The sequence below is a fragment of the Pipistrellus hanaki genome (genome assembly GCF_964339955.1).
Source record: "Pipistrellus hanaki genome assembly, chromosome: 3".
NCBI lineage: Eukaryota > Metazoa > Chordata > Mammalia > Chiroptera > Vespertilionidae > Pipistrellus > Pipistrellus hanaki.
In genome coordinates this window covers 161168987-161196730 of record NC_140505.1, presented here as the reverse complement: position 1 = coordinate 161196730, position 27744 = coordinate 161168987, and the positions used below count along the sequence as shown (strand labels likewise).

Below are 27744 nucleotides of genomic sequence, written 5' to 3'. Positions count from 1 at the left end.
TTTGTGTCAACTCCTTCCCCACGAATGCCCTGCCATGAATGTGTATAAATCTCGGATGGAATAATCACCCTGCGTGGTGGAGTGTTTCCGATGACCGTGATGCAAGTCCGTGCTGCAGCCAGGGGCCATCTGTAGCTCTCTTGATTTGAAAGGTTAGCACAGAAAGTATGTTAACCTTTTAAAATTTCTCAGCAGGGACTGATTTGTATTTCACTGCAGCATAAACAAGGTAGACATAGACAAGTAAATGGCTTTGGTAGGAGCGTGTTTTAGAGGCTTGCTTTTTTAAAATCTAATGTATTAATCTATTTTATTATTAATCCATCTCCCTTGTTGAGAAGCTTTCAAATGAAGAAATCTATGCCATGCTTCAGGCCCCTAGACATGCCCCTCATTCTGCCCAGAATGCTACCAGCCTCTTCTTCCCCCACTGTAGTAAATCTCATCATTCACATCACATTCGAGGGGTCTTTTCCTTTGAAAAAAAAAATCTTACCTGTTTCCCCATGAGTTGAGTCTTTCCTTCACTATGGTTTGACATGTCAGAAATCAACTGTACTACACACTTGTCTAAAATGGTAAGTGTGTAGTACAGTTGATTTCTGACATGTCAAACCATAGTGAAGGAAAGACATTATTCAAAACCATTGCAATAAGGAAGAAAAATTGAGCTCACCTCCCTTGAAACAAAGGCAGGAGAGTTTTTAAGGTCTGGGATGAGCTAGTGACAGAATGGAGGAACTCAGAGGGAGTTGGTCACGTAGGCCTTGTATGTTTGCTAACTGGTGCTTTTGGAAGGTAGGCTCCCAGATCCTTGAGATGATCTTCCCAAGTGGTAAAACTGGCTAGAGGCTAATAATATATATTACAAGGGGGCAGATAATGAATTAGCAGTTTGCCGAAACCAGTTTGGCTCAGTGGATAGAGCGTCGGCCTGTGGACTGAAAGGTCCCAGGTTCGATTCTGGTCAAAGGCATGTACCTTGGTTGCAGGTACATCCCCAGTAGGGGGTGTGCAGGAGGCAGCTGATCAATGATTCTCTCTCATCAATGTTTCTAACTCTCTATCCCTCTCTCTTCCTCTATGTAAAAAATCAATAAAATGCTGAAACCGGTTTGGCTCAGTGGATAGAGTGTCGGCCTGCGGACTGAAAGGTCCTGGGTTCGATTCCAGTCAAGGGCATGTACCTTGATTGCAGGTACATCATCAGTAGGGGGTGTATAGGAAGCAGCTGATCAATGACTCTCTCTCATCATTGTTTCTAACTCTCTATCCCTCTCCCTCTCTGTAAAAAATCAATAATATATATATATATATATATATATATTAAAAAGAATTAGCAGTTTGAAGCTCACCTCTTTTCTTAGAACATTTACTTCATAAAACTTAAAAAAAAAAAAAAAAAAAAAAAACAACCTGTCTAAAGTTTATTCAAGCTGAGGGAACATTAGGCCATTTTGGTCACATGTGTATGTCTGTTATAAAATATAACATGTATATTTCATTTTTATTTTTTATTTTTGTCTTCTTGGCTTTCTGGCCTATAGATTGTACAAGCTTTGAGGCACATTGGTCATTGTTTCCATAGCATCCAGAAAAATGTATGTCAGTAAGTAGGTCATCAATATAGGTTTGATTATAGGTCCATTTCATAAATAAAATAATGAGTAAAGTAAATATATTTTTTTAATTCTTAAGACTGCCTGTATCCATTCTCCCTGGCATTTAAGCATTTAACCAGTTTTTTAATGTGTCTATATGGTTCAGAAGGAATTCAAGATTATTTTATTTCATGTCCTTTTCCTGAACTGTTTTAAAAATTGATCTTGTCCTATAAAGTACAAGAAATTCCTGTGGTATATTAAAATGAAACCATTGTAGCAATCATTAGCACTTCCACAAAATTTCTGGTGTATGACCTCCAAGACAGCTAGTTCCTTTGGCACATCTCATAGCAACTGACTTTTTTAATTTTTTCTATTTTGCTATTGTTACTATTTTCTCCTCCTTTTCTTCCTCTTCCTCATTTTCTTCTTCCTACTCTTTTTCTTCTTCTTTCTTCCAGATTATATATTGTAAATCATCACTACTTCATTAAGAAAACCCAAATATCTGAATATGTGATAACTTGTACTGTTAACCCTTTACATAGTCTCAAGAAGATCAGAATTTCCTGTGGACCACTTTTTCATATCATTATACTATTTTTATCACTTATCAATACTTCATTATTTATTTGCAACTTTGGAACAGAAACTAGAGAAAACATGATTCATTCGCTAAACTTCTACTGAATACTTACAAAAGGCTGGAGCTTTGTGGATATACACACAAAAAGGGGGGATTGCTTCTTTCCAAAGGGAAGCTTATAGTCTAATTGTAGGATTTACCCTAATTTACAAAGTCTTCACCTGAGTCTAAAATGGTCACCCAGATGAAAATACTGAGCGTTACATTATATTCTGGAAGCTTAGAAGAGAACAGCCCTCTCTTCTCAGCTCAAGGTCAACTGCCTACTTTATCTCTCCTCTCGTAGGTCTCTCTGACACTTTATGTTCAATATACCCCTCTAATCTGCTCCTCCTCTGATGCCTCCTTTCCCAGGACATCATACCACCATCTACTCAGCTGCTCTGGCCAGACAGTTCAGGGTTGTCTTTGATTCCTCCCTCTTATTTCCTACATCTAATCAGTTGCCAAAGTCATATTGATTGAGCTTCACAAATATGTCTCACATTTATCTATCTTCATTTTCATTACCCCATCTTAGCTCAAACCATCATCATCATGCAGAATCCTCCCAGGTTAGACATTTCCCTCTCAGTCTGCTACCTTTTGAAGAGTTTCTAAAACTCAATATAATTGTAGGTACTTGTTCACTCTATAGATTCCCGCTAGAGTAAAAGCTCCATGCTGGCAAGTACCTTATCTATCTTGCCTATCAGTGAATCACCAGACAGTGGCACACACAGGACAGATTAGGTGCTGAACAAATACATAAGTATTGGAAGTCTCAATAGTAAATTATGGCATCAATGCAAAGTATTTAAAACAGCTTATGTTTCTTCCCTTGAAACTAATTTTATTACATTTCTTCCATCAAGACATGCAATTCTGTGAAAATTGTCTTCGGTACTTCCATATAGAAAACATTAAATTGTTTGGACACAAGTAAATGTAATCTTTTTATGAAATGCATATTTGCTGAGCCTTGCCATGTATAAGATCTGTGCAGTTCTTCACAAGGCTGCCTCAGAGACGCTGTGGTCTAATAAAGTTGCTGGAATCTATGAGAATAAGATAAGTGCCTTTGAGGATTTAGGACATTGTTTTTGATACAAGTGACAAAACTTCAATCAAATGAATATATATGAGAAAGGGAAATTAGTGGCTCATGTAAACATAATGGTGGCTGGTATTAGAGCTTACTTGCTCCTGTTCTTATCTCTGACTCATTTGCCTAACGGCTTGTTCTTTCAATCTTGCTCTATGTTAACTTCACTCCAAATACATTAGCAGAGAAGAAAAGACCTCCAATCCTGACTCCCAGACCTCATGCTCACACTGCACCAATAGTAAAAGTCCCAGGGAAGGACTCTGATAGGCCTGAGTTGGGTTCCATACCTGTGCACTGGCCAATCACTGGGACACAGCTATGTTGTCGGAAGTGGTGGGGAAGTTGAATTTGATTGCCTTTTCCAGAACTACATAACTGAAAGAAAGGTCACTCTCCCTAAATGATTTTGAATGTTTAATTTCCAGAAAAAGAGATAATGATCACAAGAAATTAAAAAATAAAATAAAATAAAATAAAAAAACACAGGAAACACTATCTGCTGTAAGAAGCATATATAGAGTGACACGAGAGTTTAAGAGAGAGAGGTTGAAATATTTTACTTAGAAGAGGAATTCAATAAAATGTGACTGGATTTCAATATAAGAAATGGACATGAACTTTCAGTGACTGAGAAGAGCATTTCGGAAGGAGGGGCTGTACCAGCTAGGAAGTGGAAGAGTTCAGTGTACATACAGAAAAGAGGGCAGGTGAGTGCAGATAGAAAGCTGCCTGCAGATGGAGGAAGACTGCAAAAGTGGGTTTGTGCCAGCTTGTGGCTTGGAGAGGAGTTTGAAATTGATTTGTTAGTGCACATGAAGCAGAGCAGTAACATCAAAACCATCTTGAAAGACATCAGTTGTGTGGACTCTTGTGAGTTGAGCTGGTTAACAAAGTAAAGGAAGGCATAGCAAGAAGTGATGTTAGTCATCTTTCGGTGAGAAGTCTGGAGAGTCTGAAGGAGTGGGAATAATACCAAGATACCAACAGAACCTTGTATTGACATTGCCAAATGTCAGCTGCCATTCAGAGACCTGCCTCAATGCTATAGCAATGGCGATCGCCATCTCCCTCTTCTGGAAATGACATTATTACCATACCCAAGTCCAGTGATAGATCTCTGTATCCATTTGGTACCTAATTCCCATTAATAATGTGAAAAGAAATAACTGTTGCATTCAACACACAAATAAGTAGTCTCGTTTGGTGTTTTCTCAGGAAAGAAAACGTTCAAAAGGAGGAAAATCTGCTGCCAAATAACTCAGCACCTCGTGGAGAACCACACGATGTGGAAGAAAGTCATTGAGGAGGAGCAGCGGTTGGCGGGAATTGAAAGCCAGTCTCCGGACCAGTCTCCCCAACAGCATTCCTCAGAACACATCCAGGCCATCAAGGAAGAAGAAGAAGAGAAGGGGAAGCTGAGAGAAGAGGAGACCCTGACCCCACAGCCAAACCAGTGACAGTGGATAGAATGGGCGCTGCCTCGAAACCCAGTGACTCGTCACAGACTCTTTCCAAGCCAGCACAGCACTTAGACACAACACTGTAGAAATACGAGAAGATGGGCAAATGGCCATTGCATTTGGGGAGTCTTCGCATTTTATGTGTTCATTTTTACAGTGAGGTACATGGTTAAAAACTCTTGCTCGGAGAAGCTTTCACCTTGCAACACCAGCTTCTAAAGATTTTTTTTTTAAGGAAGAAATATATATATGTGTGTGTGTGTATATAAGCTCTCACGTAGATACAAGTTAAACATATTCACACACACACACACGCACACACACACATACAACACTGAAAGCCAGAAGTACTGGCTCCACCTTTTAGTAACATTCATATTAAGATATATAGTGGTCACTGTGATATAATAAATCGTAAAAGAAAAAAATAAAGGAAAACGAAGGAAATGGTGAGACTTAAGCAGGGGACAGGGCAGTAAATGTAGGTTACAACTAAGAAGCTTTTGCTCTTAGGACTGAGGGATGAACGTTCCAGAGAATTATCTGAATTCTTATACACCCTACCAATGTGCGTGTGTGTGTGTGTGTGTGTGTGTGTGTGTGTGGGTGGTTGGGTGGGTGTGTGTGCGTGCGCACGTGCGTGTGTGTGAGAGACAGGATTGATGGGGTGTTTGTGGGTATGGATGTCAGTGTGCATGAAAAGAGAGATTTTTGAGGTTAGTAATTTATAGAATTCCACCAGCAGATGACTCAACACAGGTGAACAAACGGAGGGACGTTCGCTCTGGAGTGTCTGAGAGGTAGCCATTCCCAATGCCCTTCCTCCATTTAGTTTCAATAAAGGTCCCTCTGCAGAGGGAGGGTGTTCACGGACTGGGTGAGAGGGCCACGTGATGCTAAACAACGCTTAGAGGCTCCCCATCACCAGCCTTAGCTGTGGAAGTCTGAGGCGCTTTCCCATCTACTGGCCTAATGAATGTGTAGGGGCTGTTTGTCTGCGAGTATGCCTGTCACTCACCTAAGATCAAATCACCATGAAGGGGACGGCATTCTTTATGCATAAACACCTAGGAACAAGCTGGTGTCATCTTTTCGTCAGGTGGGAATTCTAAAAGGTTTTCCAGAGAAGACCTGGGAATTGCTCTTCATGGTGATCCCCATGTCGTGCTCCAAACTACACACGGTAGAAAACAGAAAAAGAAAGGAGGAAGGCAAGCAAAAACCGTGTGAGAGACGAGTGGGGAAACTCAAACTAGGGTTTGGTGTTGGTTGACACAGGGAAAGCCCGATTCTTGGCAGCTGTTGTTGGAGATTGGCTTTTGGGTGGCAAAGGGCCCACTGACCAACCCTGTTGTGGTATTCCACGTGCTGTGTGATGGGGTAGCTTCTGTCTGCAATCTGGCCCATTGTCACGCTTCTTTTGGCAGGGAAGTCTATGGAAGGGCTTGGGGGGACTGGGCCTGTTATTGAGAGTCTTTTTTTTTTTTTTTTTTTCCTGATTTGTTTGTTTATCTACACTTGTTTATGCTGTGAGCCAAACCTCTATTTAAAAAGTTGATACTCACTTTCAATATTTTATTTCATATTATTGTATCTGTCATAAATAGTTACCTTGGTGTAAATATAAAGATTTTTGTTTGTTTGTTTCTGTAGATAGTAAACTTTTTTTAAAAAAAAAGAAAGGGAAAGTGGAACATTTTTATAAAGTTACGTTTCAATCACCATTTTTATACATTGAAGCTATCTCCAAGCCCAGTGAGAGAGTGAGAGAGTGAGGGTTCATTTGCATGGAGATCTTTGGACGGCCGCTCTTCTACCTACTCTGATATAAATGATAATCGGATGCAGTTATTTTGTGCCAATTAAATGAGGATGCTGCAAGAATGTTTTTTCACTAGTAACTTTTGCTAACCTTTCGGTAGCGTTTGGGTCCATGACGCCCAAGTGAAAGGCTTTCTAAATGGCACCGAGTGCTTATCATTGGTGTCCATTTCTTCCCAACACTTTGTGGGTATGACTCTTCCTTCAGTACTGTAGGCACACCTGCTCATCATCTAAGTGAGCTCCTAAGTAAGTCTTGATTGTGATTTTTTACTTTTTATTTCTTCTGACATCATAGAAAAGAGTGTTTACATTAAAAATGCCTTTGTTTCTCATAAATGATTATTTTTCCCTTCCAAAGCAATGATTTTACAGCAATTTATGACATTTGTCAAACAAGGCAAAGATAATACAATAAAAAATAACGTGGTTTCAAGGCAGATTTCCCAATAAGTATGAAAATATTGAAAGAATGAAATTGTTGCAGACTCTACATAATGACGATATTTGCTGGGGATTTGTTTTGTTGTTTTGGGGGTGTTTTTTTGTTTTTGTTTTTTTTTGTCTTCATTGTTTAGGACTTACTGAGTTTTCTATTGTCTTAGTATTGCCTACGTGCCTTTATGTTTGCAAAAGTTATTTTGAGTCAGTACATTTCCCCCATGAACTTAACTACTCTCCTTCCCTTTCAAGTAAGAGAAAGGGGGGGAAAAAAGGATTTATACTCACATACTGCTTAAATCTAATTCCTTTAACCACACTAATCTCTCCCTCTCCCCCCCACCCCCTTGTTCAAATGCCATACTTTCCTAAAATAAATATAAGCCCGGGAAAAATCTAGGTGTGGAGCCAGGAGAATGGCAGGAGAACAGATGTGAGTCTGTAACCTTATCTGAGCAGCTTCGTCCAAGCTGCTTGACCCCAAGCGAAGGCCAGAGCACAGGTCTCCGTGAACTGCCTGTTTTTGTTTGTTTTGTTTGAAAGTACATGAAGTAATGATGGCCAAAGCAGTTGGAACCTCCTCATGCCAGAGTTGTGTTTATCAGTCTAGGCAGACTGGTCATTTTTCTTCAGAAATATATCGAAATAAATCGAACAGAGATTTCATCAAGTACGTGGCTTTCATACACACCCAGCACATCCCAAAGGGTGCCTAGGGTCATAGCAAGTAATTTCTGCCAGTGAAGTTCTCCCCTCCTTGACGACAGCAATATTATTGTGTTCGTTTCCAACTCCAGATCCTTGAAGTGTATTTGTTGCAATTTGTTACATTTTTATATGAGTCTATTTCTAGGTGCCATTCGAAAAACTCAGGTCTTTCAAATGAAGGAATGTCTGGCCCACTTAGGGGGAAAGAGGATTGTATAGACGGCCATGAAACCAATGGTGGAAAAGGTTGGAACTAAGGGCCTTGATGCTAGTGGTGGTTCTTCATGGAGGAAAAGAGTGTTATCTATGTTAATTTCTACCACGCTGATAGAATGTCTTTCCAGTCATCTAAGCCAACTTCTAAAATATTGTTTCTTTGGTGAAAACACCACCCTAGGCTGTTTTTTCAAGTGTAATTTTTTTCTCTTTTATATTACACCTGGTTTTGTTCTCAGCAGACGATGAAGACGGTAGCTCTGTACAGGGGTATATCTATTGGTCTTCATCTGACAAAAAATTTTTTATTACGTTTAAGAAAATATCCACTTTCTAAAAAACAGAATATCCAACTATGTCCAGCCCATTTTGATGGAATTCCAGAACAAGTTCCAATCACTGCAACCCCAGTAAGATGGAAGAAAAGGGGTTGCGTGTCATGCAGACTATTCATATTACATGTATGTATTGCGATTTCCTCATGTCCCCTGCCTCTCTTGGTTCGTGATTTCCTGATGTCCCTGTCACTTTCCCAGAGAACTTTCCTTGAAGGTAAAAAGCTGTGCAAAAGGCATGAGTCTCAGGCCTATACTTTGTTTAAATGATGGAAAAACATAAATTATTTTCTAAGTAATAAAGATATGAAAATTATCATTGTAAATAAAGTTTAAAGTTTGAAATAACTGCTTTACAAATGTGAACTATTTGTGTGATGAACAATTTTTGATTAATGAGAAGGGAATAATCAAAAGATTATTATCTATTCTACTTTGGAGAGTCTTTTTGGTACTTCTGTGTCAGTATGGGGATCTCCACTGTCCTTATTTTCAATATTTCTAAAATAATAATGAGAACCACAATAAGGGTCTTATTATCCTTTTCTTCCAACCAAACCCTGATTTCCACTTAATGCATTTTCTAGTTTATATGCCATTTTAGGAGTAAACTGCCTTTTAAACTGTCAGAAGACTCCAGTAAAACAGAGTTCTGCAAACTTTCATAGTCTAGAGCAGTGGTCAGCAAAATGAGGCTCGCGAGCCACATGTGGCTCTTTGGCCCCTTGAGTGTGGCTCTTCCACAAAATACCACAGCCTGGGCAAGTCTATTTTGAAGAAGTGGCATTAGAAGAAGTTTAAGTTTAAAAATTTTGGCTCTCAAAAAGACATTTCAATCCTTGTACTGTTGATATTTGGCTCTTGACTAATGAGTTTGCCGACCGCTGGTCTAGAGTAAATCATTCCTATATTACTAATAGAGACTATTAATAATGCTTGGGGGGGGGAAATCAATCAAATTTTAAGTGCTAAACTCTATACAATTGATAGCTAAAGTATCTACATACTTTGAACAAAATTGGGTTTCTTTCATTCACCTTCTCTCCTAACAAGCAGCAAAATACTTTATGCCCATTGCTCTAGTTCATTCATTTCTCTCATGATATTTTCCATGAGGCAAAACTGAACTTGCTGATATTGTCTGTTCATTTTTCTTATTCTACAAAATTAAAACTTTAAAGTAGGAGACAGATTAGCCATTTTAGGCATTCCAAAACTTAATTATTCTTAGAATTTCTAATCAGAGGAAAATAATGCCAGTGGCTCAGTCCTATATTCTATCAGTTTGTTCCTTTAGAAAACATTCAAATACCTATTGAAAATTTGGGGTTGAATTACTTAAACTATAAGCACTGAGTAAATTAAGCTGCTAACCATGCATTAAATAAAAAACTTAAATTGAACTTCTGTAAGCATTTGTATGTTTCACACTAAAGAACCACAGTCAGAGAAGAACACAAACATGTTTTTCATCTGTTACACACCATGGATTTTAGACAATTTCATTTGCTAAAATTATGCTGCTTTTTTCTTACTTAAGGGTTCTTTCACCTTACCTAAACTTATCTTTATGTTCAGACTATGGAGTCATTCGAACAGCAGGTTAACAACAGTGACAAAAATAATAACTGGGCATTTTTTTGCTAAACATATTTGATAAACTGAAGATTAAGGATTTGTTTTATTGTTGGAACTCAAGGTTAAGTTGCTTTAAAAATACTTATCTAATATAAATTACTTGAGTGCAGGTAAGACAATAAACTATATAAAATAATATATAGATCTAAGGCAAAATTAGCTTTTGACATATGCCTAACGCTCTAAAAAGAATCCAAAGTCTCCATATTATACTTTTGAGGTAGAGTATCTTGGCAGGTGTTGGTATCTGGATTTCTGCTTCACTGAAGAGTGGTGGAGCACAAAAGAAAAGCCTCTCCTATTGATAAGAAATACTGAATATGTCCATGTTCAGATAGATTTCCTCATTGCTTCATACCAAGAAATCATTTTTAATCATGCAAACAATACAATAAAAATGCTTCACAGGTAGTAATATTTAATTATCAAATGTACTTCCAAAAATATTTACATTTGATTTATTTTTAACCAACGCTGTTAATTTATTATTCAATTTAAATGAAACCCACATAATGACATTCCATGATGTAGAGTTGCTTAATTTTTGATGTAATCAGAACTAGTGTTATGAAGCAGGAAACTGTAATGATGAATATTTTTTTCTATTATCCTTTAACTCAGGGAGAAAAATGTTTTATAAAGAGCCTAATAAATACACATGATAAAGAAATTTACTCCCAATAATTTAATTAAATTAAGTGTACAAATTATACTCAGAATTCTGAGTTACCCTAAGAAAAAAGAATGTATCATATTTTCCACCAACCTAATCATGTTATAGCTAATAAGGTAAATGGTAAATTAATAGAGGTTATATCTTACTAAATTATAATGCAATTTAAAACCTAAATACTTATCTTCATTACCAAGGAAAACTAAATCTTATTAATCTTAACTTCCACAGATGAAACGCTGAGCAGTCAATAAACCACACCCACTGCATTCATGTGCCAAGAGTGATCAAATGGTAGGTTGGAATTTGAAATTTATAAACAGAAAAGTACTTAAAAATATTTGTAAAGCTTTAATGCTTTAATTAAATTTTCGGTGTCAGTAGACATACCTATTTCCAATGAAACAGAAACTGCTTCCTGTCTTCTAAAAAAAAAATAAAGTCAAAGGCATGGTGGGGAAATAGGGCTTCTCCTCAGTTCTACTCTAACTCAAAGTTAGTAAAGAAAAAACTAATTAGAAATTCTCCTCTGCTGTAATAAGGAGGATGCCTTTCACCTCAAGTTCTAACTTGGCACACCTAGTTTTATTGTATAGCCCATCTTACTAAATAGTGAAAAGAAAAAGGAAAAAAAAGGCAGAACTGTGCATTGGGAGTGACTACATAAAACTTCAAGGATCATTCCAGAACACCTCTCAATTTTATGACAACCAATTTAGTTAGTTATTAGTTACTCTGGACTAAAGGGACTTGATGGCCTAATGGATACATATTTCAATCCTGATTTCATTTATTACAATCAGCATTTACATGTTTCAGAATGTGAATTAGCCCTTGGAGCTTTGAAACTGCTACTTGAATACTTTTGAAAAGAAGGATTTTAAAAAAAAATATTAGTAATTTTGCTCCTTTAGAATAGCAAACTATTCAGATGGTTCAATGTGAAATTAAAAATAATTACTTAAAGATCTCTTCTTCGTTTATTTAACTTGTTGCTGATAGAATTGCCATCACCTTTCTTTTAAAATTTAACTGATTATGTTTGATTTTAAATCGATATTGTCAGATACTTTGCTTTAGCGATTATAAGCATAATCCAGTACTGTAGTCTTACTATCTTTAAATAATAGCCCTAACATATCTATATATTACCTGTTAGTGGAATTGAAGTGGCTTGAACTTTAGTATATATTTGTTCATTAGTTTAAAGATCACTATTTTTAATACTCTGTAAAATATTTGCATGGGATTATTACCATATTATGTATGCTTCACTGGTGTTTGTTTTCATTCTTGAGTGTAGTTCATTTTTTGGTATATTCTCACAGAACTCATAGCATTTTTGTTCCAACAGGACAATTTATTAGTTGACAAGCACTGCAAATAAATATCACTGAACCCATCCTCCCCTGCTATTTCTTCCTAGAGATTTTTATCATGCAAATTATAAAATGAAAATTGGTGCTTTGATAAATATTCTGAAATTGTCAATGCAAAATGATGAAATTCAGATTCTCCCTGGCTTTCTATATTGAATTAGGATATTCAACTGATATAATTTCAATTTCAATCTCGAGTTGTTTCTGTTTGGATTGATTTGCTTAATTTGATTCAGTTTTTGGTGTTAAAATATGTTGATTCCTGAGGAGGCATATTGTGCTGACCAGTCGTTACCTCTTCCAGGCATAAAACTGTCATTGGGACTTTAAAATCATCATCTCTCAAATATTTGAATTTGTAGGATATTTGCAAACCAGAGAGTATTAACTTAATTTAGTATTCCTAAAAAGCAATATTTTCAAACAACAACCAACCAAAGTAACAGTGTAAGGGATGTCATTTATACATGACAATGTAATTCTCATGACTTTTAACAACTGAATATGTTTATTAAAACCATTCCAAATTTATCAATGTTTAAAAACCTAAGAGTGAGGCATTTGACTTAAGTAATCATTTTGCAATTAAAAAATAAATCTGTCTTCTCAACTGTCTCTTGCACCTAATATATGTAGCAATACTTTGTGTCATCTTATTATAAATACTGTTTGTTAAGTGACATAGTTAATGGCTGACACGTTTTGTAAACAGTAGAATCTGTACAGAAAAGTTATTAGATAAATTGTATTTATTTTTATTCATTTTTAGCTTAGACACTCTAATGATGCTCCTTTTTTGCCAGATTATTGGAAGTGCCTCCTGGTTTTCTCTATGTATTAATATTACAGTAAAAATATACTCAAGATTATTAGACTTGTGTCACAAATGATGGATGTAGATTTATGATGTGAATATATGTATAATATAAATATAATTCTGTGGTATCATGTTTGATGTAGCCTTTGTACAACCCAAGTCTTCCATCCAGCCTTTTGAAGGCATGCTTCCTCTCATGTCCAAATATAGTGGTTGTACCCAGTCTACGATGGTGTGACAATCATTGGCCTTCCTACAATTTCCAATGATTCCCGAGAGCTTCTATTCCCATGGTCTATTCCCATATGTGGAGGGATAGTTTGGGCCTAGAGTGATGGGAACTTTGAATATTCAAGGCTTAGGTGTTGGGATTTGCCTCCTAGGCAATGAGGAAATCAATATATTTGAAAAATTAACTCCTTAGGAACTTGGGGTAGAAATCACATTTTACTTTTGTTTGTTTCTTAGGGCTATGCTACAGTTTATTCTTCAAAGTTAGTGTATGGATGTCCAATACATGAGATATTTGGTTAGACAGACTCAGAATTATTTTTCTTCTGAGTGTTTGAACAACTTTAGAGAGAAATTTGTCTTCATGTTTTAATAATTCTGTTAACGAAAAAAACATTGAAACCTGTAAAGAATTTTTTTGTGAGTTTATTTGAGCCAAAATTGTCGACACATGCCGGGAAGCAGAACCTCAACGGATTGAGATAATGCTCCGGAGAATGGCAGGTTACATTTCTTTATTTATACATTGCAATCAAAGGAAAGGGACGTAGGTGAGTTACATGAAATTCATTGGTGATAGATTAGGGAGGTGGGACAGAGCCAAGCGGGGAAACCTCTGGGATGGGGTAAAAGGTTAAATGATGGACATGAGCTTCTTTCACAGAGATGGATACAGGATACTCTAATGTAATTAACAGTTGACAATTAACTTGATAACAATAACAATGAGGAATGTCTCGAGGCCATTTGTTGTGCCCTGAGGGGTCCGGGGTAAAAGGAAGTTACAAGTTACCCAGACTTCTTGCAGATATATTATCTTGGATGCAGGAAGGCAGGGGGGCTCAGTAAAAGATCAAAGTTGATCTTTGTCAGGTGAAATCTCTGGGACATGACTACCTACTATAACCTGTTAGATATTTAATTTTCAAACCATCTCTTGTGGTTATCTTAGGTCTCTGGGTTTGCAAGACCGCCACACAGGCCTTCCCTGAGCTTGTCAGATTAGCTTGTGGCTCTTTTCTTTCACAATTCTAATGAACATAATGAATTGGAAAGGCAGGATAAATGCATATTTTTTTCCTGTAAATATCAGTTTAAATGTATTGAAGTGGCACCTAAGAAACATCCAAAGTTGACCATATGGTTTTTGTACTGTTATATGAATTCACGAACTTATTCTATATATTTCAACCATTATAATTACTATACTCATTGATGGTCAAACTTTCTTATATTTGACTCTGAGGGTCTTATTCAAATTGTCTTCTAAGTCTTTTGGGCACAATCTGGACTTCACAGTTTCATTGCTTCTTGACATGACAAAATATTCCAGGCTCATCTTATATTCCTACACCTAGTAACAGTCACATATGAAGAAGCCATATGCTAGTTGTGCTTATTGGTACAGCACGTGGTTGGGCATTGTTTCTAGATCTTTTCAGTGTGGAGAAATATGACATGTATAATTCAGATGGAAAATGCCTAATTCAAATTTCAGACTACAAAGTTTTTCATCTTGTAGATGATATTTTAAGACTGGCTGAGGTCACTGAAGGAGTAAGTGTAAATAGAGCAAAGAAGAGATTCCAAGGACTGAACTGTGGGGGATTCCAGCAATGAAGACTCAGAGCAAATGACCACTGAGGCAGGAGGAAAACTAAGGGAATGTGGAATTCTGAAAATGAATGAAGAAAGTAGGTCAGAGAGAGGGACACAATCAATATCCTTCATTTCTGCTAATAGAGCAATTAAACTGAGGTCTGGAAATTAATCGTTATATTTAATCATGTGAAAGTCTTTGATAAAAACAGTTGTGATGGAGTGGGGAGGCAAAAAACTACTGTCTATATTTGAAAACAGACAATATGAATATACATATAGGTGGACAATAAATGTGGTGATGGCAAATTGTGATTCTCTCCTGATTTTATCCTATTTCATCATCGAATTCCCTAGCAAAGTCATCAGCTGGTAATGAGAGTTGGGGAAGAAATGTTGAAAGTTTGAGGAGTCATTCAGGAGAGAGGGAAGGGATTGGGTTGTTGAAAGGTATTGGGTGTAACAATGCCTGTAAGGGGCCAGTGAGGCTGGTGGTCATAAATTCAAAAGAGTCCCTGAGGGCATGCTGGTGAGTTGTTCTTCAACTAATTAAAACAGCAGAGATGTAAACCTGGAGTTGACAGGAAGTTGGATTTAACCCAGGTGTGGCTTACCAAAGTAAAACAAATTGTAAGATAAGCAAGATAATTGAGGCTGTATGGAAGTAAGTGATTAAAATGAGTACAACCACAGGACTTGTATGCATGCATATAAGCATAACCAATGGACACCAGGGGGTTGAGGGAGGGCATGAGTGAGTGTGGGGAGTGGGGGAAGTAAGGGGTGGGTAAGGACACATATGTAATACCTTAATCAATAAAGAAAAAAATAAAAGCAATAAAATAAAATGAATACAAGAAACTTAATTCAGGTAAGGAGCAAAATGAGTATATGAATGCTGTGAGTTGAATTTTGCCCTCCCAAAGAGATATGTTAAAATCCTAATCCCCTGTATCAGTGAATGTGGCCATATTTGGAAATAGGGTTTTTGCAGATTCAATCAAGTTACTATGAAGTCATTAGAGTGGGCCCTATTTCATATGATTAGTATCTTTTTAAGAATAAAAAAGATACACAAAGAGAATATTGCCATGTGACCACAGAGGCAGAAATTGAAATGATGGATCTATAAGCCAGGGAATGCCATCCATGGTCAGCAACCACCAGAAGGTAGAAAAGGCAAGGACAAATTCTCTCCTCCAAATTCCAAAGGAAGCATAGCTCTGCTAACACTTTGATTTTGGACTTCTAGCTTCCAGATCTGTGAGATAATCAAGTTCTATTGTTTTAAGTCTCACAGTTTATGGTACTTTGGTATAGCAGATGTAGGAAGCTCAGTCATTTACTGTTAACTCATTTATGGTTAATTTCACACTACAGTGGCAGTTGAGTGGTTGTGACAGAGATTATATGGCCTGCAAAGCCCAAAAAATTTACTGTTTGACCCTTTACAGGAAAACTTTGCTGACCCTTGATCTATTCTAGGGTATGAAAGTAGAATATAGCCAATGCAAGACTATGTATGAGAAGCTCTGAATATCGTATAAAAATAAGTATCATGTTAGTCAAAATAGTAACATTAACTGAAGACAGTAGAGGTCTGAATGGCATCTTATTAGAGAGTGAATTTGAACAAATTGGGAATAGACCAAATTACACTCTCAGGGGAAAACCACTTTTTTTGTTGTTTTTGTTGTTTTTGTGAGGTAAGTAGGCCCTTTGCACTTTGTGCTAATAAATACTGTCTCTCCTTTAATGTCTCAGTGGCCGCCTGTTGTACACATTGGAAGAATAAGACCTATTCAGATGTTTGTTCACTATTCCTGATGGCAAAGGCTGGTTTGATTGCTAAACTAAGTTATTTGGTCTTTCAGAGTCTGGATGCACACCATTGCTTTATTGTAAGGCCTATTATTTTCTTTATTTTCTTTAAACCCTTTTTTTCCCTTTCATAGTAAATATGTTTATAATAATATCTGAATATTGATTCATGATCCAGACCATTATGTGAACTGAAATTATACATGTAATGATGTTACTGTCTAGTCATTAATGCTTTGTTATTTCAAATGTGCTTGTAGGGGAACTCACTTTAGAGATGTAATATGGCTCCAGCAGTCAAGGCTGGGAAATGTTGGACTCCCTGTTTAACTCTCTGCAGCCTCAGGTCTAACTGACTACCCAGAAAGCCAGAATGCAGCCCAAAGGTAAATGTCAGGCCCTAGGAAGGGAGTGAATGAATAAGTAGAGCGTGGAAAGCTGCCTGATGTTATCCATTAACTTAGATGTGCATTGTTCTTTGAAGTGATCTCTGTGACTACCCACCATATGTTTTTACTGTTATCCCCTGTAAAAGAGAGACCCTGTCCTGGGAGGGGGTAGATTCTTCCCACTGGCCAGCACTGGGAGCAAGCAGCTGCTTTGCCTGTGTATGTAAGTTTCTACAATTAAAGCTCTTATGACTTTGAATAAGGCTGCATGTCAGGTCCTTGGAATTGATCCTGAATTTAGACTTTGGGCCTTTCCTCCCCCAACAATTGCTGCTGTGAGCAGGATTCCAAAGAACTCACGAAAGCCAGGAGGATGTGGGGGGAGAACAGGCTCTGTTAGGGGAGGTCCCGGGATGGCCAAGTACTCATGCTTTGGCCCAGTTGGCACAAGCATCGGAAGCTTGGGGGCCACTGCATGGGTATAGGAACAGCATGAAGACACCTGACAGGGTGGCAGAGTGATGGGGGAGGCTGAAGACAGATAAGGAAAAGAATGATGTTAAGGCCACAGTGGCCTTGATAGCCAAGCCCCTTCTTTGTGCCTGGGAGTTCTCTTGGGAAGAAGCATGAGCACTGGCCGCTAGGGAACGCCATTTAGAAGGGGACTTCTAGTTAGAAAGGGAAGCCGCCTGGCTACTGCTGAAGGGCTCTCGCCAGGCCTTCGTGATGGTGACAAGAAATCTTAGCCTGTAGGGGTTCGAAAAGAAACTGGGCACTGTGTAGTCAGGCCCGGGTGGTCCTGGTCAGGGCAAATTGGGACCCCAAGACATGGGACCCCACGGAGGATTCAACCCTTTCTTTCTCTCAGAGGAGGAGGAAGAGGAGGACATGACAGAGATACTAGACTTGCAAGAACAACCAGTACTGATAACCAAGTTTAAGATAGATCAGCCATGGCCACAGGGAGTGGACTTGGGGGATCTCCCTGCGAGAGGCGCCAGTTTAATTTTGTGAGGAAGTATACCTCAGCTGAGTTAGGAGGGTTAGGAAACCGGTATAGGCAGAAAGGAGTCTGGATGCTGTGTTTATGGTACTTGTGTGCCAAAGGCGTCTTCCTGACAAGGGCAGAAATCTCTGGTGTATACTGGGGAGCCTGGCCAAATGTGGGCGACCTGCCCTCCTCCCCACCCTGATGGTAGACCATAGAAGAACTTCAGGAATTGATTAGAGAGCTAGAAATAAGGAATGCTATTTATATGCAGCATGTCTGGGGGTCTGATAATGAGCTATTTACCTTGGCATGAAAGATATATACTATACTACAGTCTTCCCCAATCAGTGGTATGGACCCATGGTTAGGCCGCCAGCAAACCAAGTGGCCCAGGCTATTGCAGATTTAGGAGAAACTAAGAGAGCCAGAAGATCAGCTAATATTTGGGCAATAGGCAAGAAGGGTGGCAGGTGTGGAGAGAAAGGCCTAGTCAGGGTCTCCTACCAACAACTGGAGTCAATGAAAGTGGCACGCCATTAGAGAGAATTTGGTAGAGGCATAAATAGAATATTGGGGACTAGCTATAATTGTAAGACATATCAATCATGCTCTGTTAACCTGATTGTCCTGTTCTGACTAGAGAAAGCACATTCTAATCTGGCTGAGAATTGTATGCATTGGGACATGAGAGGTAATGTAGGAATGCAGTCCATCCTCCTTTTCTGAGAACTGCGTAGATTAACAACCTTGTGGCTGAAACCATCTGGTCCCAGAGGCATCTGCCCTTTGCGACCACAAGCCCCTATGGCCTGTAATCTGGCCATGGAGGTACCTGGGGGCACCCGCCCTCTGCCACACTCCTTTCCACGTTGCCTGTAACCATTACGCCTTGCCTACTTTCTCGTGCCAGTAATTCCTACTTTCCTGTGTAATCTTGGTCCCTTTACCCAATACAAAGAGTTGGCTTGTGGCGAGGGGCAGAGCAGATTTTCGTGGATGACCCGCTGCTCTCCATCCTGCTGGCAGTACTGGAATATACACTCACATGTGATTCAACCCTGACTCTGCTCAATTGGCTCAAGTTGTGACAGGCAGCTTAGACCCATTGGTTGTCTGGTTACATAGTCTAGCTACTCCGGTGGGACCAGAAGCAGAGAGTCCTCTGAGGTGAGTACCAGGGATTCCCACTTGCTGCCTGGATCAGGGGTTCCCTGGGCTGAGGACTGGAATCTTCTATTTGCAATGCTGCCAGAAATGTTCCTGTTTTGAGTCCCAGCTGCAGCCTCGGCAGTCCCCGTCATCTCACCTAAGACCTAAATTGAATTGAATGTTCTATAACTCTGTAATGAGGGGCATCTGTTGTCTGTTGTCTGTTGCATCCTGATCTGGTGTGAGCCTGATCAGCTCTTGGTTGTAAGCAGCCTCTCACAATTCTTACCTGGTCTCCACACCCAAGCCTGATCAGCTTAAGGTGGAGACACGGCCCTGTGTGGTGCAGGACTTCTGTATGGTATTCTGTCTGGCTGTGCAGGTAAGCCACCGTGGTTATCTGTCTATTGTGCACACTTATCAATATTGCATATGAGAGTGTTTCTGTTGATAGTTATTTTGTGTCACTCTGTTGTTTGGTTTAATTTGTTTAAAGATGCGGGCATATCCCACTTTCCTGAGGGCCTCAGCTGCTGGTGGCAGGCTGAACTCCTAACAGAGATTGCAGGAACTTCCCAGAAATTCTTAATCTTGGGGTCCCTCCCTGCTCTCCCTCTCAAGGCATCAGCCACCCATATGATTAGCTAGTGAGAGTTCTTATCTGTCTGTAATGTAACTTTGGTTACAGATGTCCTTTGCTTGCTTTTTTATTTTTTTATTTTATCTTTTGGGGTCTTAATTTGCTTCTCACAACTGTTTTATGCACATAGGGAATTCTCTGTCTCTGCTGTTTGTCTTTGCACTACTCGGACCAAAGGTCATTTGCTGTGCTGGCTTAGTGTGTGATAAAGAGTCTAAAGCTAAGGTACCAGTCCTTCCTTTTGAAGAAGATTCATCTATTTACTTTAAGGTTTGTTTTTGTTTCTATTTTGCAATAGGATAAGATCTCTTCTTATATGCAAGATTTCATGTTGTTTCTATTCAGAAAAAAAAAATATGGGAAATAAACCTTCTTAACCTGCCCCCCCTCCCCACCCTTAAGTTTTTCTCCTAGAAGGACTGGAGGTGCAGAAATGCCTTAGGGCAGGGGGCCACTCGCACTTTATAAAGAGAAGAAAAAACAATAGTTAAGTCTTTGGTAACTTAAATCTCTGGAGTTCTGCTGTGTTAAATAAATTTAAAAAAATATTAAATATCTAGGCATTTAAAAATAACAGGATGCTGAAGTATCAATCTGTGTTTGCCTACTTTTGACTTCTTATTACAGAGACTCTAGGATGGATTTGAATCTGCTAATTTATGTGTATCATACTTTATTTGAAATATATCTCTTAAAAATCTGAATGTATTGCTAATATGAGGAATGTTAATTATTTCCTTCTCACCTGAAAATTAAGGTTTCTGAAAGTTAAGAATACTAATTAATTGGAAAGAAATTGTGTAGTTTTGATAATAGAAGGCATGAGAGGCATAGAGATGTATTTTGAAGGAAAATGAGTTATAAAGCTGTTTGTTTTTCTGGATAGATAAGAAGGTTTGTGAAAGTTGAAAAAAAGTTTGTGGAAGTTATAGAAAGATTGTGAAGGAAATCTTAAAAGGAAATTATAGGTTATCTGAATAACAAATTTAATTAGATAAATGGATCTGAAGTATAATGCCTTTGCAAAAATGTTACATCTTCTGAGGGATCCATGGAAAGAATTCCAACTTATTTTAAATTACATATCTCTGATAATAAAAAAAATAAATCAGATCATCCCCTTTGAACTGGATAAAAATTATTAGCACTTATAGAGTGTTAACAAAAAAACAACAACATTGAAACCTGTAAAGAATTTTTGTGAGTTTATTTGAGCCAAACTGTCGACAAATGTTGGGAAGAACAACCTCAATAAACTGAGATAATGCTCAGAAGAATGGCGGGTTACATTTCTATTTATACATTGCAATCAAAGGAGGGACATGGGTGGGTTACATGAAATTCATTGGTGATGGATTAAGGAGGCGGGAGAAAGCAAAGCGGTGGGAAACCCCTGGGATTGGATAAAAAGTAAAATAATAGATGCTTAGGTGGTTATAGGAACAATGAACATGATAATAAAGGAATTTGAGGCATCTTTCCTTGCAGCTCACCATGGACCACATTTGGTTGTGCCCCAGGGGCTCCAGAAAAAGGGAAGTTACAAGTTACCCAGACATCTCACAGATATGTTATCTTAGAGGCAAAAAGGCAAATGGGCTCAGTAAAGAAGATCTAAGTTGATCTTTGTCAGGGAAAATATCAGCCTAAGACATGATAACCTGTTTGTAGTTAAATATTTAATTTTCAAACCATCTTTTGTGGTTATTTTAGGTCTCTGAGTTTGCAAGACTGCCATGCAGGCCTCCCCTGAGCTTGTCAGGTTAGCATGTGGCTCCTTTCGTTTACAAGAGTATCTGGATTTTTTAGAAGTACTGGCAGGAAAAATCAGGAAAACAAAAAATGGATTATGGGACTGCATAAACTGAAAATAATTATAAGATTTTTGTAATTTTTATTGAAAGTATTGCTGATTTTTCATCTTTTTTTTTTTTTTCAAACATAAGGAAACTTGTTTCTTTTCTTAAATCAATTTGATAAATTATATCTTTTCCTCCCAACCTAATCCCTCCAGAATCTGACAGTTTTTAATGAGTGAGTCATGGCAATATGTTTCATTCCATAAGTTCAACAACACAAATTTCCAACCGTGGGTTTGTTAACTAAGACTTTGCCTGGAATATCATGTCTTAGAGAGACATACCCAGACTCTGATGTCACCAGAAAACTGACTCTGAAGCCAAGAAGAGCACCTTAGAGAAAGAGCCTGGTACCTTGCTTGGTATGTGATTCATGCCAGTCTTTCCAGGTAAAGAACAAAGGTTGCTTTCCTGGAAGATGGTCAAGGAAAAACCTCAAGAATGTGAGGAATTTACCCAAGTCTGTAGGTATTGCAGGAAAACCTGATGGCAACTAGATCGCTCAGCTTCTTTGCCATTAGGAGCTAATTAAAGTCCAATCATGAAATTCCAGCAAAGCAGATGTTTAAAAAAGCCTGTGATCAATTGCTATTCTTATTATGTTTGTGCAAAATAATCACGCCAAATTGAAACTAGACTTACTACAGTAAATAAATTGGTCTCATTTTGGTTCCTTAATAAAAATGAGAGTGATTTTTTGGGGGGAGAGGGGAGGGTTGTTTTTCAGTAGACTAGTGAATTCAGTAGACTCTATAACACACAGTTGTGAATATTAGACTCTAAGCTTTATTTTTCAGCTATGCATTGAACTGGATTTCCTAATTTATCTCTAGCTCTTGCCCCAATAGTACTAAAATTTATAACACAGTTATAAGCCCTACCAGGTTATAAGCCCTACTCATCCTCTGGGAATACCACCTCTAGGCACCATTTTCACCTCCTTCCATGCCCAGGCTTCATCAATCCTCAGACAGAGAACAAGGACCTCTTGGCTCTGGAGGTTAACTTTGTCCTTCCTCAGCATGAAGCAGCTACAAAAGAGACCTGAAACCTTTTGTCTCTGAAAGGATTCAGAGCCAGGATTCTTGATTCTTGAGAGGGGAATGTGATAAGCAGTTAGACAGACTTGAGAAGAGCAAGAACAATGGGCCAGGTACAGAGGGTCACCAGGGTGGAGAGCCCCAGGTGCCTAGCAAGGGCCATCACTCTAGTGTGAAGAGGGTGCCAGAAGGGGAAGAATGGGTGACCAGCTCCAAGGAGTACCTCAAGGGTATCTTTCGAAGGCAGCTCTTGACCACTGCTGGTCTGGCTAAGGGAGGACTAATTGCATTCAGAAGAGATGGAAGTATTTGGGTGTATTTAGCAAAAGGAATACTTTTAATATCTCAGACTTTTGTCTTTTTGGAGGAACCTATGTAGAACAGAACTTTACATCCTGCCTAGTAAGAGTTGGGATGGGTATTGCTAATATACAGAATTATACTCATTCTGTTCATCTGGGGGAGAAAGTCACATACGAGGACCTTTATGCATTGGAACCCACTGTCCGGGAAAAGGGTGCAGAGATAGTACCTCTAAAGGTTGCTGTAGTCACTTTCCTGCCTGTTCTAGTTATTGTCTTTCAGTATCTAATAATCACAATATGAAATGTTCTGATAATTTCACCCTCCCTTACAGTAATAGACATGCTAAGCTTCTGATGGTTTAGTTTCTGACAAACAGTGGGGTAACTGTTTATTCATATACTAGAGGCCTGGTGCAAGAAATTTGTGCACAGGGGTATGGGCGTGTCCCTCAGCCCAACCTGCACCCTCTCCAATCTGGGGCCCATAGAGAGATGTCCAACTGCCTGTTTAGGCCCAATCCCAGGACTGCTGCCTTGCAACTGCTCACCTGCCTGCCTTTCTGATTGCCCCTATCAGTTTCTGCCTGCCAGCCTGATCACCCCCTAACCACTCCCATGCCAGCCTGATTGATGTCTGACTGCTCCCCTGCCAGCCTGTTTGCCCCCATCTTCCCTTTTCTGCCAGCTTGGTCACCTCTAACTGCCCTCCCCTGCAGGGTTGATCACCTCCAGCTGCCTTCTCTTGTAGGCCTGGTCCCTCTCAACTGCCCTCCTCTGCTGGTCATCTTGTGGTGGCCATCTTGTGTCTACACGGGGCAGGATCTTTGACCACATGGAGGCAGCCATCTTGTGTGTTGGAATGATGGTCAATCTGCATATTACTCTTTTATTATATAGGACAGAGGTCTGGTGCACAGGTGGGAGCCAGCTGGTTTGCCCTGAAGGGTGTCCTGGATCAGGGTGGGGGTTCCCTTGGGTGTGGGGCAGCCTGGATGAGGGGCCTGTGGTGGTTTGAAGGCCAGTCACACCCCCCAGTGACCCAAGCAGCGGCCCTGGTATCTGGAATTTATTCACCTTCTACAATTGAAACTGTGTAGCCTGGAGAGAGCCAAGCCTCCTGCTCGCTTCATGGCTGGCAGCTATTTCTTTGGGGCTTTGTGTGTCTTCTATAATTGAAACTTTGTAGCCTTGAGTGGAGGCTTAGGCCAATAAGGGGCAGCAGAAAGCTTGGCTTCTTCCATTGCCTGGGAAACCTAAGCCTCTCTCCTCTCTGTGTCTGTAGCCATCTTGGTTGAGTTTATTTGCATACTCACTCTGATTGGCTGGTTAGCATGGCTGGTGGGTATAGTGAAGTGATGGTTGATTTGCATATTACCCTTTTATTATATAGGATCCCTGCCAGTAGCACAGGGAGGCCTTGTTCCTTAGGATGACTGACTGTCTCTATGCCCCAGAAATATCACAGGATCCAGACCATAAGAGACCTTCTCACAGCTGTGGCACCAGACTGCAATGCCGATCTCTACCTTGGAGCTCTGCTGAATATGTTGCTTCAACCATATTTGTTGTGCTGGTAATGGTAGGCTCCCTTAATGTAGAAGTGACCCAGCTGGCTTGTAGCAGGGTAAAAGCCCTGAAGGCTGCTTCCAGACTCTACTGGGACAAATCAAAAGCTGAGCCAGGTCAGGGAGGCAATTCTATAGAACCTGACCTGACTCATCTCCTATTTATTTTTACAGTCTAACTGCTTGCTGCTGCATTCAGTGTCTTCCATCTTCATGGACTGCTTTTAAGACAGAAGCAAAGCAGTCCAGCAGGATGAGACTTTTCACCTAAAACTAATCTCATATATATGAGATGATAACAATAGCAATGGGGAATGCTAAGGACAAAAATAGAATATTGGGGACTAGTTATAATTGTGAGACATATTAATCATGCTCTGTTAACCTGATTGTCCTGTTCTGACTAGAGAAAGCACATTCTAACCTGACGGAGAGTTGTATGCCCTGGGACATGGGAGCTAACGTAGGAATGCAGTCCATCCTCCTTTTCTGAGAACTGCGTAGATTAACAACCTTGTTGCGGAAACAATCTGGTCCCAGAGCATCTGCCCTTTGCAACTCAAAGCCCCTATGGCCTGTAATCTGATCTTGGAGGTACCCACTGTCACACTCCAACCCATATTGCCTGTAACCATTACACATTGCCTACTTTCCCATATAATCCTTGTCCCTCTACCCAATATAAGCCGCTGGCTTGTGGAGAGGGGCAGAGCAGATTTTTATGGATGACCTGCTGCTCTCCCATCCTGCTAGCAGTATTGGAATGAATACTCACATATGATTCAATCTTGTCTCTGCTTAGTTGGCTTAAGTTGTGACAGGCTTCACAAACCATCGGCTGTCCAGTTACAAACTGACAAACAGCCTAAAGCTGTTTTGGTACAATTGTGGCAGAAACTCAAGCCTAAACAGCAATTTCAGGAACTGCCAACTAAGGAGGGACTATGCATCATGGGAACCAGGTGGGGCTGTCAGCTCCCCCTTGATGGGAGGAGCCTGAGAATCTGGATTGGGGATGAGATGGCGAACAGGAATCAGAGGCTCCATATAGAGCTAACCATACACTGAACACCACAAAATAAACAGTGGTGTTGGCCCTGGTAGATACTGGAGCGGAATGCACATTGATCTATGGTTATATCCATACGTTTACAGGCTATGTTACTGCTATAGATGGTTATGGGGTAGTTCCATTAAGCTGGAGCAAGTCTTGCTCTGCTAGTAGATTGCCAGTTGCCCCTGAGGTCCTATCAGATGTTCATCTTGCCCCTACCTGAATATATATTGGGCATCAACATCTTAGCTCAATTAGGTAAAAGATCCACAAAACCAGAGTTCTGTTTGGGGATGTGAGCAATGAAGCCCATGCTCAGGGGAAAGGTGAAATGGACACATGTGAAGCTCCCTGCACCGAGGCAGGTTATATCAGTGAGACAGTGTTTCTTCCCTGGGGGGCATGCAGAGATCACCTATCTGGTAAAAGAACTGTATAAGGTAGGCATAATTCATCCCACCCAGAATCCCTTTAGCAGACCTGTCTGGTTAGGTTGTACAGCAGGCGGGTCCTGGTGATGACTGAGGACTACTGGGAATTTAATAGAGTCTAATAGAGTCGTTTCTCCAATTCCTGCCACTGCCTGGTATACAGATGGGTCTGCTAAGGGCAGTCTGCCCCGCGGGACTGCAGTGGCTATACAGCTGAGTACAGACACACTATGGCTGGATGGAGGAAGCCAGCAAAGCTGTCTATTGGCAGAGCTGCAAGCGACTTGGATGATACTAATATATGAATCAAGCCCTATCACTCTGGTGACCGATCGCTCGGCTCTCTACAAAGGTCTCACCTCGTGAATAGGACAATGGAAAAAGGACACCTGGGAAGTTCTGCACCTACCTTTATGGGAGCTGAAATGTGGAATGAGATCTGGGAAAGGACAAGAGGCGTGGAGGTCTCAGTACCCTGTACTGGCCCACAGTTCCATCCCTTCCAGGAAATCAGGAGGCAGATCAGTGGACCCAGGTCTGATACATAGAGGAAAGCAGTGACTTTCAAGAAGTGGCCTGCTGGCCAAATCTAAAGACTAGCCACAAGGGGGTACATACTCTGGGAAATTGCCAAACAGATGGGCGTGAACTCACCCATGCGCATAGTAAGAAGGCATGCTAGGAGTGTTCTTCTTATCGAATGTAAGAGACAATTGCCATGGCATCTTGGACAGATAGCAAGGGCAAAAGCACCAGCCATGCGATGGACCCTTGCCACTGGCTCAGAACTGCAGATACACATTGATGTGCATTGATCCTGCCACTGGCCTGTAGCAAGCATATCCTAGTAAGAAAGCAACCCAGAGGCTATATGCAGAGACTTAGGCAACTGTATGCTACCTATGGACAGCCCACAAACATCAACCAAGGCACTAATTTCACTGGGCAACCAGGGGAAATTAGTGCCAGGTATAGGAATGGGCCAATGAATAGATATAATGTGGCCTTTCCATCTTCCCCTACACTCCTAAAGCCACTGGAGATGGAGGGGATAGACAGATTGTTGAAACAGGCTCTGCAAAGAGAAATCCATCCTTTAAGGTTTGGATGCATAGGTTGTTAGAAGCTTTGATAGAACTCAATAGCTACACCAGACAAGCACATCCTACTCTATGTCAGCTCTTAACCAGCGAACCACTGACAGCGATGAGGAGTCAGCTGGAGACTGGACTCTGAGACTGGGGCCACATAATGCCATATTGTTGATGGATCCATATGACCTAGGGCCAGGGACCAGTCACCTACAAGTACTGTGGGTGTGGCAGATTCCCCCAGATGGTTAGGGCTCATTGGAGCCCATGGGATGGAAAACAAAATCTTATCATGCAGATAATTCCTTGGTTGCTTCCAGTAACTCCTTATCAGCTGGTGGTGCAGATCCCATCAGACCAAACACTAAGCACATGATGGTTTGGAGTATTATCATTCCACCCCCTTAACTCAGTGCCTTCAACTGCCCCATCCTCTGCTGGGAACTCAGTGTGGTATTGCAAACCAGGGCAGAAATCACTCCCAGGCAAATGACAAAATAGCCTATATTTTGCCTGAAGCTTATGATTAATCTTTGCTTGTGCCTGTAACTTCTTTGTCTTTTTGGCCATAGTGTGCGGCATAGATCTTTTATCATTTTTCTTCCCAACTGCAGCTGCTGTAAGTTTAGAATGGCAGCTTACCCATTAGCTAATCACACTGCCAAGCCCTTAATAGTTCCAAGTATGGCCCTAACTGATTTGGCTCAGTGGATAGAGCACAGGCCTGTAGACTGAAGGGTCCCAGGTTCAATTT

General features: G+C 40.0%; 2 protein-coding genes and 1 long non-coding RNA gene across 3 annotated transcripts in view; 2 read left to right on the top strand and 1 right to left on the bottom strand.

Annotated features, from left to right (window-relative positions):
• Nucleotides 1–11070, top strand: part of PDE3A (phosphodiesterase 3A) — a 249689-nt gene extending 238619 nt beyond the window's left edge. Inside the window, exon 16 of the mRNA XM_084877193.1 lies at nucleotides 4553–11070. Coding sequence (XP_084733319.1) covers nucleotides 4553–4794 — 242 coding nt within the window. The 3' untranslated portion in view covers nucleotides 4795–11070. The remainder of the gene's footprint in view (nucleotides 1–4552) is intronic.
• LOC311619185 lies at nucleotides 6270–15470 on the bottom strand. The gene is made up of 2 exons (XR_014794455.1): nucleotides 14084–15470; nucleotides 6270–13434 (listed from the first exon to the last, which is right to left on the bottom strand). It is a non-coding gene; the product is annotated as an uncharacterized lncRNA (long non-coding RNA).
• A 6338-nt stretch (nucleotides 15471–21808) lies between these two features.
• SLCO1C1 (solute carrier organic anion transporter family member 1C1) overlaps nucleotides 21809–27744 on the top strand; it is a 48270-nt gene continuing 42334 nt past the window's right edge. The window contains exon 1 of the mRNA XM_084877232.1: nucleotides 21809–21866. The gene's annotated coding sequence lies outside the window, so the exon portion shown is untranslated. The remainder of the gene's footprint in view (nucleotides 21867–27744) is intronic.